At 45.3% G+C, this 13431-nt stretch overlaps 1 protein-coding gene across 5 annotated transcripts in view; it reads left to right on the top strand.

Annotated features, from left to right (window-relative positions):
• Positions 1 to 13431, top strand: part of ULK4 (unc-51 like kinase 4) — a 307020-nt gene that overhangs the window by 49263 nt on the left and 244326 nt on the right. For all 5 annotated transcript variants that reach the window (XM_037030547.1, XM_037030549.1, XM_037030551.1 and 2 more), the window contains exons 18-20: positions 584 to 691; positions 5909 to 5992; positions 12018 to 12179. In XM_037030547.1, the coding sequence (XP_036886442.1) occupies positions 584 to 691; positions 5909 to 5992; positions 12018 to 12179 (354 nt within the window). The remainder of the gene's footprint in view (positions 1 to 583; positions 692 to 5908; positions 5993 to 12017; positions 12180 to 13431) is intronic.

The following is a 13431-nucleotide window of genomic DNA, read 5'->3' as shown; positions in this document are numbered from 1 at the left end:
AGTGTATGTGGTTTTCTGAGCATGACTCCTAGGAAATGAACGACACTTGATAAATGCTCCTGAATTTCAAAGTAGATTATACTGAAACCTTGGCGCAGTGTTTCTGCTCTCAGATTGTTTTGAAGGACTCTTTGAAACGTTTAATGCAGAGTTTAAAGTAAGAGTTTTCGGAAGTGGGGTGTGCCGGAACATACAGCCCACTGTGTGGGTGTCAGGGATCTGGCCCGGCAACACCGTGTTCAGGCCCTGGCCGTCGGGGTGGCCTGGGTGGGGAGCTGCTGGACGTCCCAGCTGCGTCTCCAGTCTCTGGAGAGGGGCGAACAGTTGCCTGAGTGGGTCTGTGCCACAGTGAGAGCACTTGGTCATCGATGAGTGAGTGTGAGTTTATTTTACTGGATATATTTTTACCTTCATAGGAGAGAGTAACTATGTTTTTTTCAGGAATAAGGCTCATATTTCAAAAACAATTTGGAAACTAGTTTTTAAAAATGGAAGGTGAATTCTGTAGAATGTCTTGCCTTTTATACATAAGTCAAAGAACTGAGAGATATATATGAAATAATGTACTTTTTTCTCTTTTCAGGCAATTACCCTCCTAACTGAATTAATTAGGGAAAACTTCAGGAACAGCAAATTAAAACAGTGCCTGTTACCCACCCTCGGGGAGCTGATCTATCTTGTAGCCACCCAGGTGAGACTGTCTCATTCACTCTGTTGGCTCCTTGACAAGTTCTGACCTGTCCTGGCTGACAAGCCTTCGCACCCTACGGAAGTTGATGATAGTTTTCTGGCTTTGCCCTTGTAGAACCTGCCTCAGAAACTTAGGAGTAAAATCACTCCTAAGTAATTCTCTCCATCTGTCTGTCTGTCTGTCTGTCATTCCCCCTCTCTCCCAGTACCTTCTTTACTTATGCAGGGGTGTCCCACCTTTTGGCATCTCTGGGCCATACTGGAAGAAGAGTTGTCTTGGGCCTCACATTAAATACCTTATGACACATAATCACATGAAAATCTCGTGTTTTCAGTAAATTTACGATTTCGTGCAGGGCTGCATTCACAGCTATGCTGGGTCACATGTGGCCTGTGGGCCACAGGTTGGACACCACTGCTTCAGAGTGTAGGAGATTTTCAGATCAATTTCAAAGCCAGGGGACAGAAAGCCCAAAGTACTCCGTCACTTCCTGCTATCCTTGAATCCTTCACACGGCCGTAAGAATGTGTGACTTATTTCCTAAGTTTCCCACACGGAAGGGCTGTTGAATTCAACAAGGGAAAATTTAATGTTTCGTTAATGTACTTTTAGAGTATTATTGAGTAGATATTGGTAATGGGTTATTCATTTCATTTGATACTCTTGAGAGTAAGTACTGGTAAGTTATAAGCTAATCAGGTAGTCTCATTGTATTTCTGATATTTTTGGTTCTAGAACTTAAGTGTTAATGTTACCTGTGTGTCCGAAGTTAAACTGACTTTCTGCATAACCAACATTTTAAGACAACTACCGTAATGGTTATGAAACGTCAGCATTTAAACTCATTTAGCTCTGTTGTTAGTATCGATAACGCAGAGCTCCCCCAGTCCTTCCTTTTCATAAGTGTGTAGGCTGTTCCCAGCCCTTGGCATGTCAGAATGAATTTTAAAATCAGCTTATTCAATTCTGCAAATCATTTTTTTTAAAAATTGCATTGAATATGCAGCTCAATTTGGGAAGTACTGATGTCTTTATAATTTTTGAGCCTTCTAGTGTATATTTGGATTGTGTATCAGTCCATGAGGAAAGTACTGGTATATTTATGGTATTTTGTCTTCCAGTGTACAAAAAAATGACATTTTCCTACATTTATATTTTTAAAAATATTTTCATAAAGTTATGAGTCTGTTTTAATTTTTTCTGGTTCTATTTAAAATAAAATTTCCCCTCCAGCTTTACTGAGGCGTAACTGTCTGCAGGAAACTGCACATGTTTAAGGATTAGAGCTCGATCAGTTTGGATCAATGTGCATGAAAAACCCATTGCGAAAATCGAGATAATGACCCTGTCTGTCCCCTCCAAAAGTTTCCCAGCGCCCTTTGTAATGGCTTCCTCTCATCCCGCTTCCTGCCCCCAGGCAGCTGTGGGTTCACTGGCTGTCCTGTAGACAAAGTCCACTGCCAGAATCTTACATGAATGGAATCATACAGCCTCACATTCCTATTGTTTCTAAAAATAGAGCTAGAGGATCATTTTCCTTGGTGCTTGCTCTAATTGGGTATAAGAGAAGCTATTTCAATGAAGCCCGTGTCTGTGGCTGCGACACTTGACCACATCTCGTGGTAGCAGACCTGAGAAGGGATTCCTGTCCCTGAGTCCACGAAAATCAGCGTTCTCATGAGCTGAGGGCTTCTGCGGGATTGTCACTTTGAATACACGCACACCTTAAAATCTCAAGTCAGTGCGGCCCTCGTGAGACTGACTCGCAGTGATGCTGCGGGTAATAGAGCCCTCAGCCCTGTCCATGTACCGATGCGCTGGCGTCACCCCAGGTGATGCGTTTGAGGACAAAGGAGCAGCGCGTGATCTGCAGAGGAAGCGCTGGGCTGGCCCAAGAGCCTGTTCCCTTTTTCCATGAAACAAAAGACACATTCTTCATCTGCACCAATAACTTTATTGATTAGGGTATTCTGAGTGTGTCGGCTCTCTCCCACTATTGGCTCTTAGTGGGTAGAAGCCAGGGGTGCTGCTAAACATCTTCCAGTGCGTGAGACGGCCCCACAGCAAAGAGTTGTCTGGCCAGAATGTCAGTGGTGCAAGGAACTTCAAAACCACTTCTGACACGTTCCATCGGTCACAACACCCTCACCCTGCACAAATCTTTTCTTGTTGCAGTTGCGTTTTTAGCTTTCTTTAGATAATAAGCATAACACGCTGAAAATGTTGTGTGTTTTCTGCCACCTTCAAAATTAAAATACAAAAATTCAGCAGTTTGGTAAGTTGTTTTTTTATGCATGCTGATATGACAGCTGTCACAACACAGTCTGACAAAATTGTTTTGAATGACGTTAAAGACAACTAAGTGCAATGAGAGCCGTCGTATGGAAAAAATGTAACGGGCTTTTTGGCCACCTCAGTATAAAGCAATACAGATATAGTTTATGTATTTTTTGTCAGAAACACCTTCCACCTGAGTCCAGTTAGTCTTATTTTGTCATTTTTTTTTGCCCAGCCTATGGTCATCTCTCACCTGACCTGTTGTAAGAACTCCCGGACGATCTCCTTACTTCACTCTTGTGTCCATGAAAGTCTGTCGTCCAGACAGACACCGGCTAGAGAGAGCCTGCCAGGAACACAGGAGAGACCACGGTGTCACTCCTCACAGCCCTCCAGGGCTTCCCGACTTGCTCGTTGCCATAGATCCCTGCAGTTGCACTCCAGGCCCTTGCAGGCTGCCTCTCAGTGCCCGTGTGACCCCCACCCTCACTCCCTCCCTCTCCCTCCCAGCTTCCAGCCACGCTGCCCTGCCCACAGTTGCTGGGCCGCACCACGCCCTGCTCCTGCCTGCACGCCTCTGCACTTGCTGCTCGCCCTGCTCACCACGTTTCCCCAGATGTCTGCACTTTCTCTCTGTTCGAATGGATCCCTTCAGAGGGTCTTCTGGCTCCACGCAGTATGGGATGGAGCCACCCTGTCCACAGTCTCCCTCTGATGCCTCACCTGCCGTGTTTCATTTTATGGCACCCATCACTCTCTCGGCTTTCGAGTTTGGCTTAATGCTGCTGCTTCTGAAATCTCTGTCCCCTCTAAGCACTATTATAGCAGGAAATTTATCTGTCCTGATCATATGTCTGTGTCTAGAAGAGTTCCTGGCACATAGTAGGAGCTTTTTTCCTGCTGTGTGAGTGGTGTCAGGGCCAGTGGGACCTGGGGGAAGTGAGCAAGGAGGCAGGGCCGGAGAGACTGGCAGACACATGGTCCTGAGCAGCTCCTAGGCCACTTGGAGGTTTTTGTCTTGATCATAAGAGCAAGGGGAAGTCACGGAGGCTTTGACGAAGGGTTGTCTGACTAAAATGCCAAAGAGATTATTACTCTGGTTCAAATGAAGAGTATAGACTGGAGAATGCCTAAGGCAGGATGCTGAACACTGAAGTGCGGCTAAGTGAAATAGAAAAACCAGGAGAGAGAAGGGTGTTCCAGGAAAGAGAAACTCAGTAGGGCTGAGTGGACACACCCCATGGTCCGAGAAAAAGGATGAGAAAGAGTGCACTGCATGGAGTGACCAGAAAGTCGCTGGGACCGCGACAAGAGCTAACTTACATACTACGTGTTTTTGTTTTGTAACTGCAGTGAGGGAGACAGAATCGGACTGGACTGTGCAGAGGATTTAATGGGCAGTGAGGAAACCAAAGAAGTTGGTGTGGAGCCAGCTGGGTTGTGTGAAGGAGCGGGGGGTGGGGTCAGGGACAGGGGGCTGTAAAGGGCCCGTTTTCGGAAGTGGGAGATGGCGAGGCTGTCCTAGTGGAAAGGGAAAGGACGCAGTGGGCATAGGACATTGACCATTTATCCACAATATGGGCTAGTCCGTAACAAAATGACCCTGGAGAAGGCGGGATGGGGGTGGGACCCCGGCCCCATGTTTAACGGGGAGCCTGTCCTTTTACCACCGGTAGCAGCAGGCGGCTACGGTGTAGGTAAGCTGGTTCCTGGACAGCTATGGTGTCGGTAAGTTAGTTCCTTTCTCGACTTCCTTGATCTCTGTGAAGAAGAAAAGAGGGAATTGGAGAGAGAGAATTAGGCCTGGAGAGTGATGTTGAAGGTCCCTGGGCTTGTTGCTCCCGAGTCATTCACCGGCTCTCTGTGTTCTCAGTGACCCTCCTGAATGTAGGCCTGGAGGGAAGGAGCCCCGGCCCCCCCCAAGGTTGAGCTTACCCAGGCAAGGGGAGGGGGATGCCAAGGGGAGAGGCTGATCGGGCTTCTGGCAGGAGCCGGTCCAATGGTAGGGAGGGAGGGGGTGTTGGGGGGAAGCGAAGGGGAGGGGAGGGGGCAGCAGGATCAGACTCAGAGACGTCAAAGGAAGGTTGTGGGCTGACACTCTGAGTAAGTGAGCTGGAGGGGAAGAAGTTGTTTGGACGTTAAATTGGGGGCTGAGTCAGTGATTCTGGAGTTGGAGCAGCTTGTGGCAGCTTGGCGTGGTGATGTCTAGGTTCCGAACCTGCGTGGACCTCTGTGATGAAGGGCCCAGTTCTAACGGGTCACGGTATATGGTACATTTGGAAGTAGAAGGTACCAGTTCTCACATTTGGACACTCTCCAATATTTGTTTGGCTTCAAAGAGATGACATTTGTTCGCCTTTCTGTCTGGCGCCTGATCCATTTTGTGACTTTATTTGCTATGCTGCAGGCATGTTCTTGTGGTTATTGCCCTAACTTGGTTCTTCCGTGAGAGAATTGTCGCTGACGTCATTACAGTAAGTGTACCGGCTGCTAACAAGGGCTGTGCTTCTGTGGCGTGTTGTTCCACAGGCAACATTCTGCCCTTCACTCGTGTTTATGGGTTTGCCTGAGCTACCGTGGAAGCTGTGACTCCCCGCTTCCAAATCGTCCTGTATTGTCATCTACAGTCATGAACAGAGTGGTCTTTCTGTCGACCAGATCGTGTGGCCATTTCTCAGTTCTCTTCATCTCGCCTCTGATGAGGGGACCGTATCAACATCGTATAAAACGTAACGAGAAATAGGAGGACTACGTCCCGCGTAGGTGCCATGAGGCAAAGACCCCTAATCGGATCATAATTGTCAGGAAGTAAAAAGCACTTTAGAGAGAGTACTAAGAAGATGTAGATAGTTTGTGTCTTTGAAACTGAGCCTTTCTCTTGAATGGGTTAATGTCTTTTGTGCCGTTGGCCTCATGGCCTTTTCTTCCACTTCATTTTAGGAAGAAAAAAAAAGGAGCCCCGGAGAGTGCTGGGCCGTCCCCGTGGCGGCGTACACGGTGCTAATGAGGTGCCTTCGGGAAGGGGTAAGGCTCCTTTCTTGTCCTCCAGAGTCGCCCGCTGGTGATTGCCCTGCAGGCGCCACGCAGGGATGGTAGCCCGCAGCAGTGCAGTGCGGGCGCCTGTCAGCCAGGTATGGCTCCTGAATTTAAATTGTCCCGACAAGCGGCCCTCAGCAAGTGGCCTGCCGTGGAGCAGGTGTAAAGAGGAACCCGCTTTCTCATTCACTTCTTTACATGTCTTGCTTTGTAAATGATAGCAAATCTAAACAACATAAATGGCTTTTAATAGCGTACTCTTAATCCTGCCCCCCCACCCCCACCCCACCGCCTTTGAAAGCTACTGATATACCAGTTTGGTGAGCAAGGTGGAGGGGGAAAATTTTCCAGGAGCCCCCAAGTCAGAAGTTCCATGGTTATCTTCTCAGGGTGCCATTTCGAGGTTCAGAAACAGAGAACTTTCCACTAGTGTCCATTGATTTTAATGTTAAGTAGGACTTTTTACGTGATGCGATTTTTCAGTTTATTCACGTCCCTTCCGACGCCGCTGTTACTGGTTGGACACCAGGCAGCTTGCCAGGCAGCCACCTGGTACGCGTAGCTCCCATGTGTGACTCTGTAAAGGGTTCAGTGACTGACCTGAAAGGGTTGCCAGCCCCTGTCTGCTTTAAGCCGCGTGACATGATTTCACCCAAGGCAGAGCCATAGGCTAAAAACGTTCCTTAAGGAACGGAAAAAACCCCTGTCACAATAAACATCTTCCTTTTGAGTTGTTACTACATGGTAATGGAATACTGTGTCAAACGTTTCAAGTGTAAAATGCCCCGCAAGGTTTCCCCCTAGTGGTCCCAAAATGAAGTTTGAACACTTTCTAGCCGGTAGGGTTGGTGCACAGTCAGTTCTCATTATGGGGCACGAATGAAGGCAGTACATTTTATGGGATCAATAATACGACAGGCGAGTCACGTTTATACGCAGTCAAGAAACATGTGTGGGTATCAGCTAAGGCCTCCAGCTAGACACACCTGGGGACACAGATGAGGAAGGCGACATTTCTGTCCGCACTCAAGTGCTGTCTATGGGGGAGAGAAGATAAAAATACAAAGTGGAATAATATGTCAAGTAAGTCAATGCAAAGGAACAAAATAGGGGAGTGCAAAGAAAAAGGAGTCTTCTAGGAATTCTTTTCATCATGTACACGAAATGTTAAAAACTGTATCTTTAATTTTTAAAACTTAGATTAATGCCTAGTAAAAGATGATTAATTGTAGTTCATGAGGTTGTATCCTTTATTGAATATCATCTCTCTTCCCCATCTCATATTTTCATTGTATATATAATGTGAAGACTAATGTTTGATGTCATGGGCATTGTTATTAAACCACTGTTAATAAGTATAAAATAACGGTGTTGGGTAATGTGTTTTTTCTGCCCATTCGGTCAAGCTTGTTAATCTGATAGATGGAGAGATGTAGATACCAATCTTTTGTATCTGTGCTAATTGGTTTTTGTCTGTGTTTTCAGCTCCTGGGATGTGTGTTTAAATTGCCTCCTTTGGTAGGATCGTGATTTTGTCGAATTTTGCTTTTATGTGTTTTGAGTAATAGTTATTAGATGCCTCAGTTGCTTTTAGAGGGACAGAGTTGTCCAGATAATCCAGCTCACTGCATTGTAAGAAATAAAAGTCCTGTTATCTTGATTGCATGAGCTACTAAAACAATAAACTGTAAAATAAACTCAGGTACCTTGAAGCCTTTAGGAGAGGGATCTTAGTTATGCTGACTCTACAAATGTGGAAATAACTAATGTCATTATTTTAGGTGTTAATTTTGTTATTTTTCAGAAAAGTAGGCATATATAGATTACAATTATATTGGCAGACGAACTTTTTTTTTCAGGACTGCCTGCAATACATTAGATCTCCTTAACACCATTAAAACACAGTGCAGCTATTCATTAAAAGCCTAATTATCTAGGCTTACTGCATAGGATCAGTTTCTGATCATCATAGCTTTTATCCTCATGATATGATGAAGTGGGTCTTTGATTTAAGTGACAGGTATTAGTTCAGTTGAGTTATCCCTTCCGAGGAGTTAATTAAGCAGAAAATAACACCAGTCTTAGTGCTTGTGGAGTGCCCCACAGGGGGTCCCCGAGGGGCTGGGACAGCTCACGTCCGGGGAAAGAAGGTGAATTGGCCTGACGGTCCCCTGAGTTTACCGAACACTGCGATGGCCACGGCCCCTTTGCAGCCTAGGCGCTCGCACAGTTGTGGTTTTCTGCTCCTAGGAAGCAGTGCTCTCCGGATGGACCGACAGTTGCGGTGTAAAGCACACGTGCAGGGTTTTGAGAGGGCCCTCATCTCAGCACCTTTCCCCCCACGTTCAGTGGTTACGTGTCAAGCGTTTCAGAACCTCAAGAGAAATGAGACAAAGAGCAAGGCGTGTGGGTTGGAAATGGCATGTGTGTATGTGATGAAAGCCAGGGGGGAGCACAGAGCTTTTATCTACAGGCAAATAGGCTTCCTTAAATCGAACTCCCACATTAGGGAGTCTTAGCACTCCCCCCCCAGATGTAGCAACACTCATACTTATGATGATGGGGGCGGGGGGGGGCGTATGGGAAGACAACTTGGGTGGGTGGGCCTGTGCCCAGGGGAAAGGGGGAGGCGTTGAATGGTGCTCTTAGCATGCCCAGCATATTCTTTTCAAATTTGCCAGCTGGATGAAGTGTTTTATTGCCCCTTGGGTAGAGCTGTGCAAAGGAACGGAGAGGTTAAAGGGTGGCCTTAATGCATCCTAGCCGCATGGCAGGAAACCTCAGGAGCGGGAGGAGGCCTTCTCTCCGATACTCATTCTGAGAAGTGAAATGTGTCCAAGTTTGAGCAAGTGCAGGTATCTGTGAGTGTCTTCTCTAGGAGCCTTACCGTTCGTGCTATATGATATTAATGATAACAGGAGGAGAAGTTAGCGCATTGGGAATTCACTACGCTTTAGGACCGAGATTAGGCACTCGTGTATGTTGTCTCATGTCATGTTCAGGCAGCTCGTGTCCTGTTATCTCTGTTTTGTAGACGACAAAGCCGAGGCCCAGGGATCTGTAGCTGGTGGGGTGTGACACTGTGGCTTAGACAGGATATAATTCAGTGTTTTCTCATTTGTTTAAAAATGTTTTTGAAAGAAAAATATATAAATTTGGGTTGGTTGCTACATACCGTAGCAATCCAAACAATGTACAAATGTCTGAAGTGGAATTCATAGGCCCCCCTCCCTGCAACCCCCACTGATTATAATCACAATTAACAAAGTATTCTATACCTTTCTATGCCTTTCCAAGTACATTTATGTATGCACATTTTTGTTAAACATGAGATTATATTACACACATAATACTTTAACATTTTAAAATATTTTTAATTGATATATAACATATAAAATATTCAGACACTTAGGGTGTGTGGATTGCAAATATTTTCTCCCAGTCTAAGACACTGTGAGGCTTAATGGTGTCATGATGACCAGGAATTCATAATTTTGATGGAGTTTAATTTAACAATTATTCTTAGTGCCTTCCTTCCCTGCCCCCCGCCCCAAGAAAACTTTGCTTATTTTAGAATAGTCAAGATATTCTTTTAAAAATATTTTATTTATTTTTAGATAGGAGAAGGGAGGGAGAAAGAGAGGGAGAGAAACATCAGTGTGTGGTTGCCTCTCACTCACCCCCTACTGGGGACCTGGCCCGCAACCCAGGTCTGAGCCCTGACTGGGAATCAAACCAGTGACCCTTTGGTTCAAAGGCTGGTGCTCAATCCACTGAACCACACCAGCCAGGGCTCAAGATATTCTTTATGATACCTTCCAGAAGATTGTGGGTTCCAACTTTTACAATGAAGTTTGTGATTCATCTCAAATTCATCTGTGAATATCAAGTTGACCTAGATGTGTTTCATGGTCCAGAATGTGCTCTAATGTGGTAACGTATTATGTGATCTTGAGAAGAATGTGTTTTCTCCTTTTTCTGAGTAGACTTGAGTATCAGAACGGGTTGATAGTGTTAGCCTGACCGCCTTTCTGCCTGCTTATTTTGTCAGTTATTAAGAAATTCTGCCTGTCCAGTTTAGTGTATTTTTCGTATAATAAATGCAATAAGTATATTGCATTTCCCAACTAAAATGGTCTATTCTCTCAATTTGATCAATTTTTGCTTTGGATATTTTGAAGTTCTGTTATTAGGGGCATACATATCTAGGATTGTTATATTGTCTTGTTGAATGACTCTTTTACCATTGTGAAATGACCCTTATCCCTGAAGATAATCTTTGCTTTGAAATCTGCTTTTCTGAAGTAATTATCGAGGTGTAGTCAATAAGTAAAATTGTAAGCTATTTCAAGGGTACAAAGCAATGATTTGATGTATGTGTACATTTTGAAAGCATTCCTCCATTGAGTTAATGAACACCTCAGTCACCTCACATAATTACCTTTTTTTGGTGAGGACATTTACATTCTATTCTTTTAGCAAATTTCAATTATTCGGTCTTGTCACCCGTAGTCACCATACTTCACATTAGATCTTCAGACCTTATTCAGTTTTGTGGCTGAAGTTTCGGAACCTTTTACCAACGTCTCCCTGTCTCCCCACCCCCTTTACCTTTGATTTTGGAAGGTGTGGTTTACCTTTTTTCTTTTCTGTTGGTGCTTTCAACATGCGGTTCCACTGCCTTCTGGTCTGCACTGTTCCTGACGAGCAGTCGCCCGTCATCCTCATCATCGTGTCTTGCTTCATAATGGGCCTTTTTTTTTTCCTGTAGCCACTTTTAAGGTTTCATGTTATTACTGGTTTTTAGCAATTTGATAATGATTTGCCTCAGTGTGATTTTTCTTTGTTTCTTCTGCTTGGGTTCATTGACTTTCTTAGATGTAGAGTTTTTAAGAATTTGGAAATTTTGCAGCCAATATTTCCTTCAAACAGTATTTTTCTGCCCCCCCTCCCCCACCAGCTCCTCCATGCCACATGGACTCGGTGGGGATTCTCAGTGCATGTATAGGAGGTCGTTTGAAGTTGGTCCCTAGTTTACTGGTGCTCTGTTCTGCTTTGTCAACCTTGTTACTCTCCTTGTTTATTTGGGGCAGTTTTAATTGATTATTGCCGTGTCTTCAAGTTCACTGATCATTTACTCTGTAGAGTCTAATTTGTTAGTCCAGTTTAGTGTATTTTTCGTATAGAAAGATGTATTGTTTATCTGTAGCCTTTTGATTTGGGTCATTTTTGTGTCTTCTGTTTCTCTCTTTATCACTTTATGCTTTCCTCTTGAATATATGGACTATATTTATAACAACCATTCTAACACATTTTACTTCAAATTCTGCCATGTGTCATTTCTATTGATTGAATTTTCTTATTCTTTTGAGTTGTATTTTTCCTGCTTCTTTGCACATATTCTAATATTTGACTGATTTCGGGCATTGTGATTTTTATATTCGGTGCTGGAGTTTTCCTGACTTGTTTTAAGTATTTTTGTCCTTTTCCTTGCACTCGTTTTAGTTACATGCGAACAGTTTGCCCCTTTTTCAGGCTGGACTTTAAGCATCGTTAGGACAACCCAGAGCCGCCCTTAGGCTTGGTCTGATCACCCACTGACGCTATGCCTTTCTTAGGATTTTCCCTTAGTGTCCCCTATGTAGGTGGCCTTTGGCCAATTTTTTGCACTAATTATTCCCAGCCCTGGGTGACTTTTTAGGATTATTCTGCCTGCTCCTTGTGGCTTTAAAATGATCATCCAATCTTGTTGTGCTTATGTTGTTTATCTTCCATGTTATTTCAGCCTTCTTATTAAAATAGAAGCATATCATGCTGGGTTATTGGTAATAGTTTCCCAGTGGCCTGAAAGAATGATCATACTTCCTGAGACTCCCAACACATCCATGGGCAGGCAGTGCCCTCCTGGCATGAAGCCTTTGTTTGCCGTGGTTATGAAAAACCGACATGCGTGTTTTCACACTGAGTAATACCCGTTTCTCTTCCCCTTGTTCTCTGCACCCCTGCTCCCCAGGAGGAGCGCGTTGTGAACCACGTGGCGGCAAAGATCGTCGAAAACGTCTGCACCACCTTCTCTGCCCAGGCCCGGGGCTTCATCACGGGGGAAGTTGGGCCTGTGCTGTGGCACCTCTTCAGACACTCCACTGTGGACTCTCTTAGGATAACAGCTGTATCGGTGAGCTGGAGCATCTTGGGGGGGGTATATTTGCGTGTGTTTAAACACCAACTTTGCACAAGCTATGCCAGGAATAGGGTTACTTTGATTGAGTAGACAGGAGACAGGCAGTCCTCATAGGACTAGTTGGTGAGGACAATAACCTGATTTTCTCCTGAAGAGGAATTTTCAAAACAGGGCCCGGGAAACCCTGGCGCTGTGAGGAAACTGTGAGGCCCTCGTGGGCCCGCGGTGTTACGGTTTTACTCGGAGGTGGCAGTGGAGAAATGGACGGTGGGTCGGGTACGGGGTTTGGGCCAGTCCGTTTGTACTGCTCCCTTCCTTCCCCTGTGAGCTCCCCATTGCAGGTTTTACAGTAAATGGATCTATCGCGTGGTTCAAATGAATTCCTTTTCTGGCATCTGTGGCTTTTCAGGTTTTGTATTGTGGTTGGTAGTTACTGCTTTGCTCACGTGGTCCTAATAACTTGGTACAAAGGGGGCTCATGGATGAAGGGGTGTTAGGGTGGTTGTGTCAGTTTAATTGTCTCTTGAACCAGTACAGCCCTTTCTCACATAATCTGTTTAAATACTCCCTTTGATCACTAATATCTTCTGAACTCTCTACATTATGTAGCACCTTCGCCATATTGCTCGCGTCTGCGCATTCTGGTGCTTCTCACGGTGGCGGTTCCCCACTCTCCCTCCTTCCCTAACCCTCCAGTCCCCCTTTCCCTCCGGCATCCTTTCCTTACCGCGTGCTCGGTGAGTGACTCTCCTGCTCACTTCCCGGAGGAAGATGGAAACAGCCCGTGGGAATTACCCATACCCAGCCTGCCTGGTCAGTAGGTGCATGTACGCCCACGCCTACCCTCTCTCTCTTCTTTCCCTCCCGCCATCGATGAGCCGTCCCTTCCCCTGTCAGAGACAGGCCTCTCGTGTTTCCCCAGATCTTCTTCCTGTTCCCCTGTTTGGGGACCTAACTCAAATGGTTATTTTTGCTCTTTCCTAAATCTTCACACACACGCGCACATACACACACACACGCACACCAGGACTAGAGGCTGCATGTCCCCCGGCACAGCCATACTTGTTTATAAAGCATTATTGTCACAAATGATTGCTCCTTTTTGGCCCATTTCATCTTCAACCCGATCTGGTATCTGTCCTGAAAATGTCACTGAGGCTGATCCTGTTGTGATCCGTAATGACTTTGATATTGCCAAATCCTGTGGATATCTATGGGTATGCTTCAGTTCTTATCTTAAATTTAC

Source organism: Sturnira hondurensis, unplaced genomic scaffold (genome assembly GCF_014824575.4).
Source record: "Sturnira hondurensis isolate 20B ecotype Veracruz unplaced genomic scaffold, ASM1482457v3 Scaffold0020787, whole genome shotgun sequence".
Lineage (NCBI taxonomy): Eukaryota > Metazoa > Chordata > Mammalia > Chiroptera > Phyllostomidae > Sturnira > Sturnira hondurensis.
This window is presented reverse-complemented; position numbering and strand designations above follow the sequence as displayed.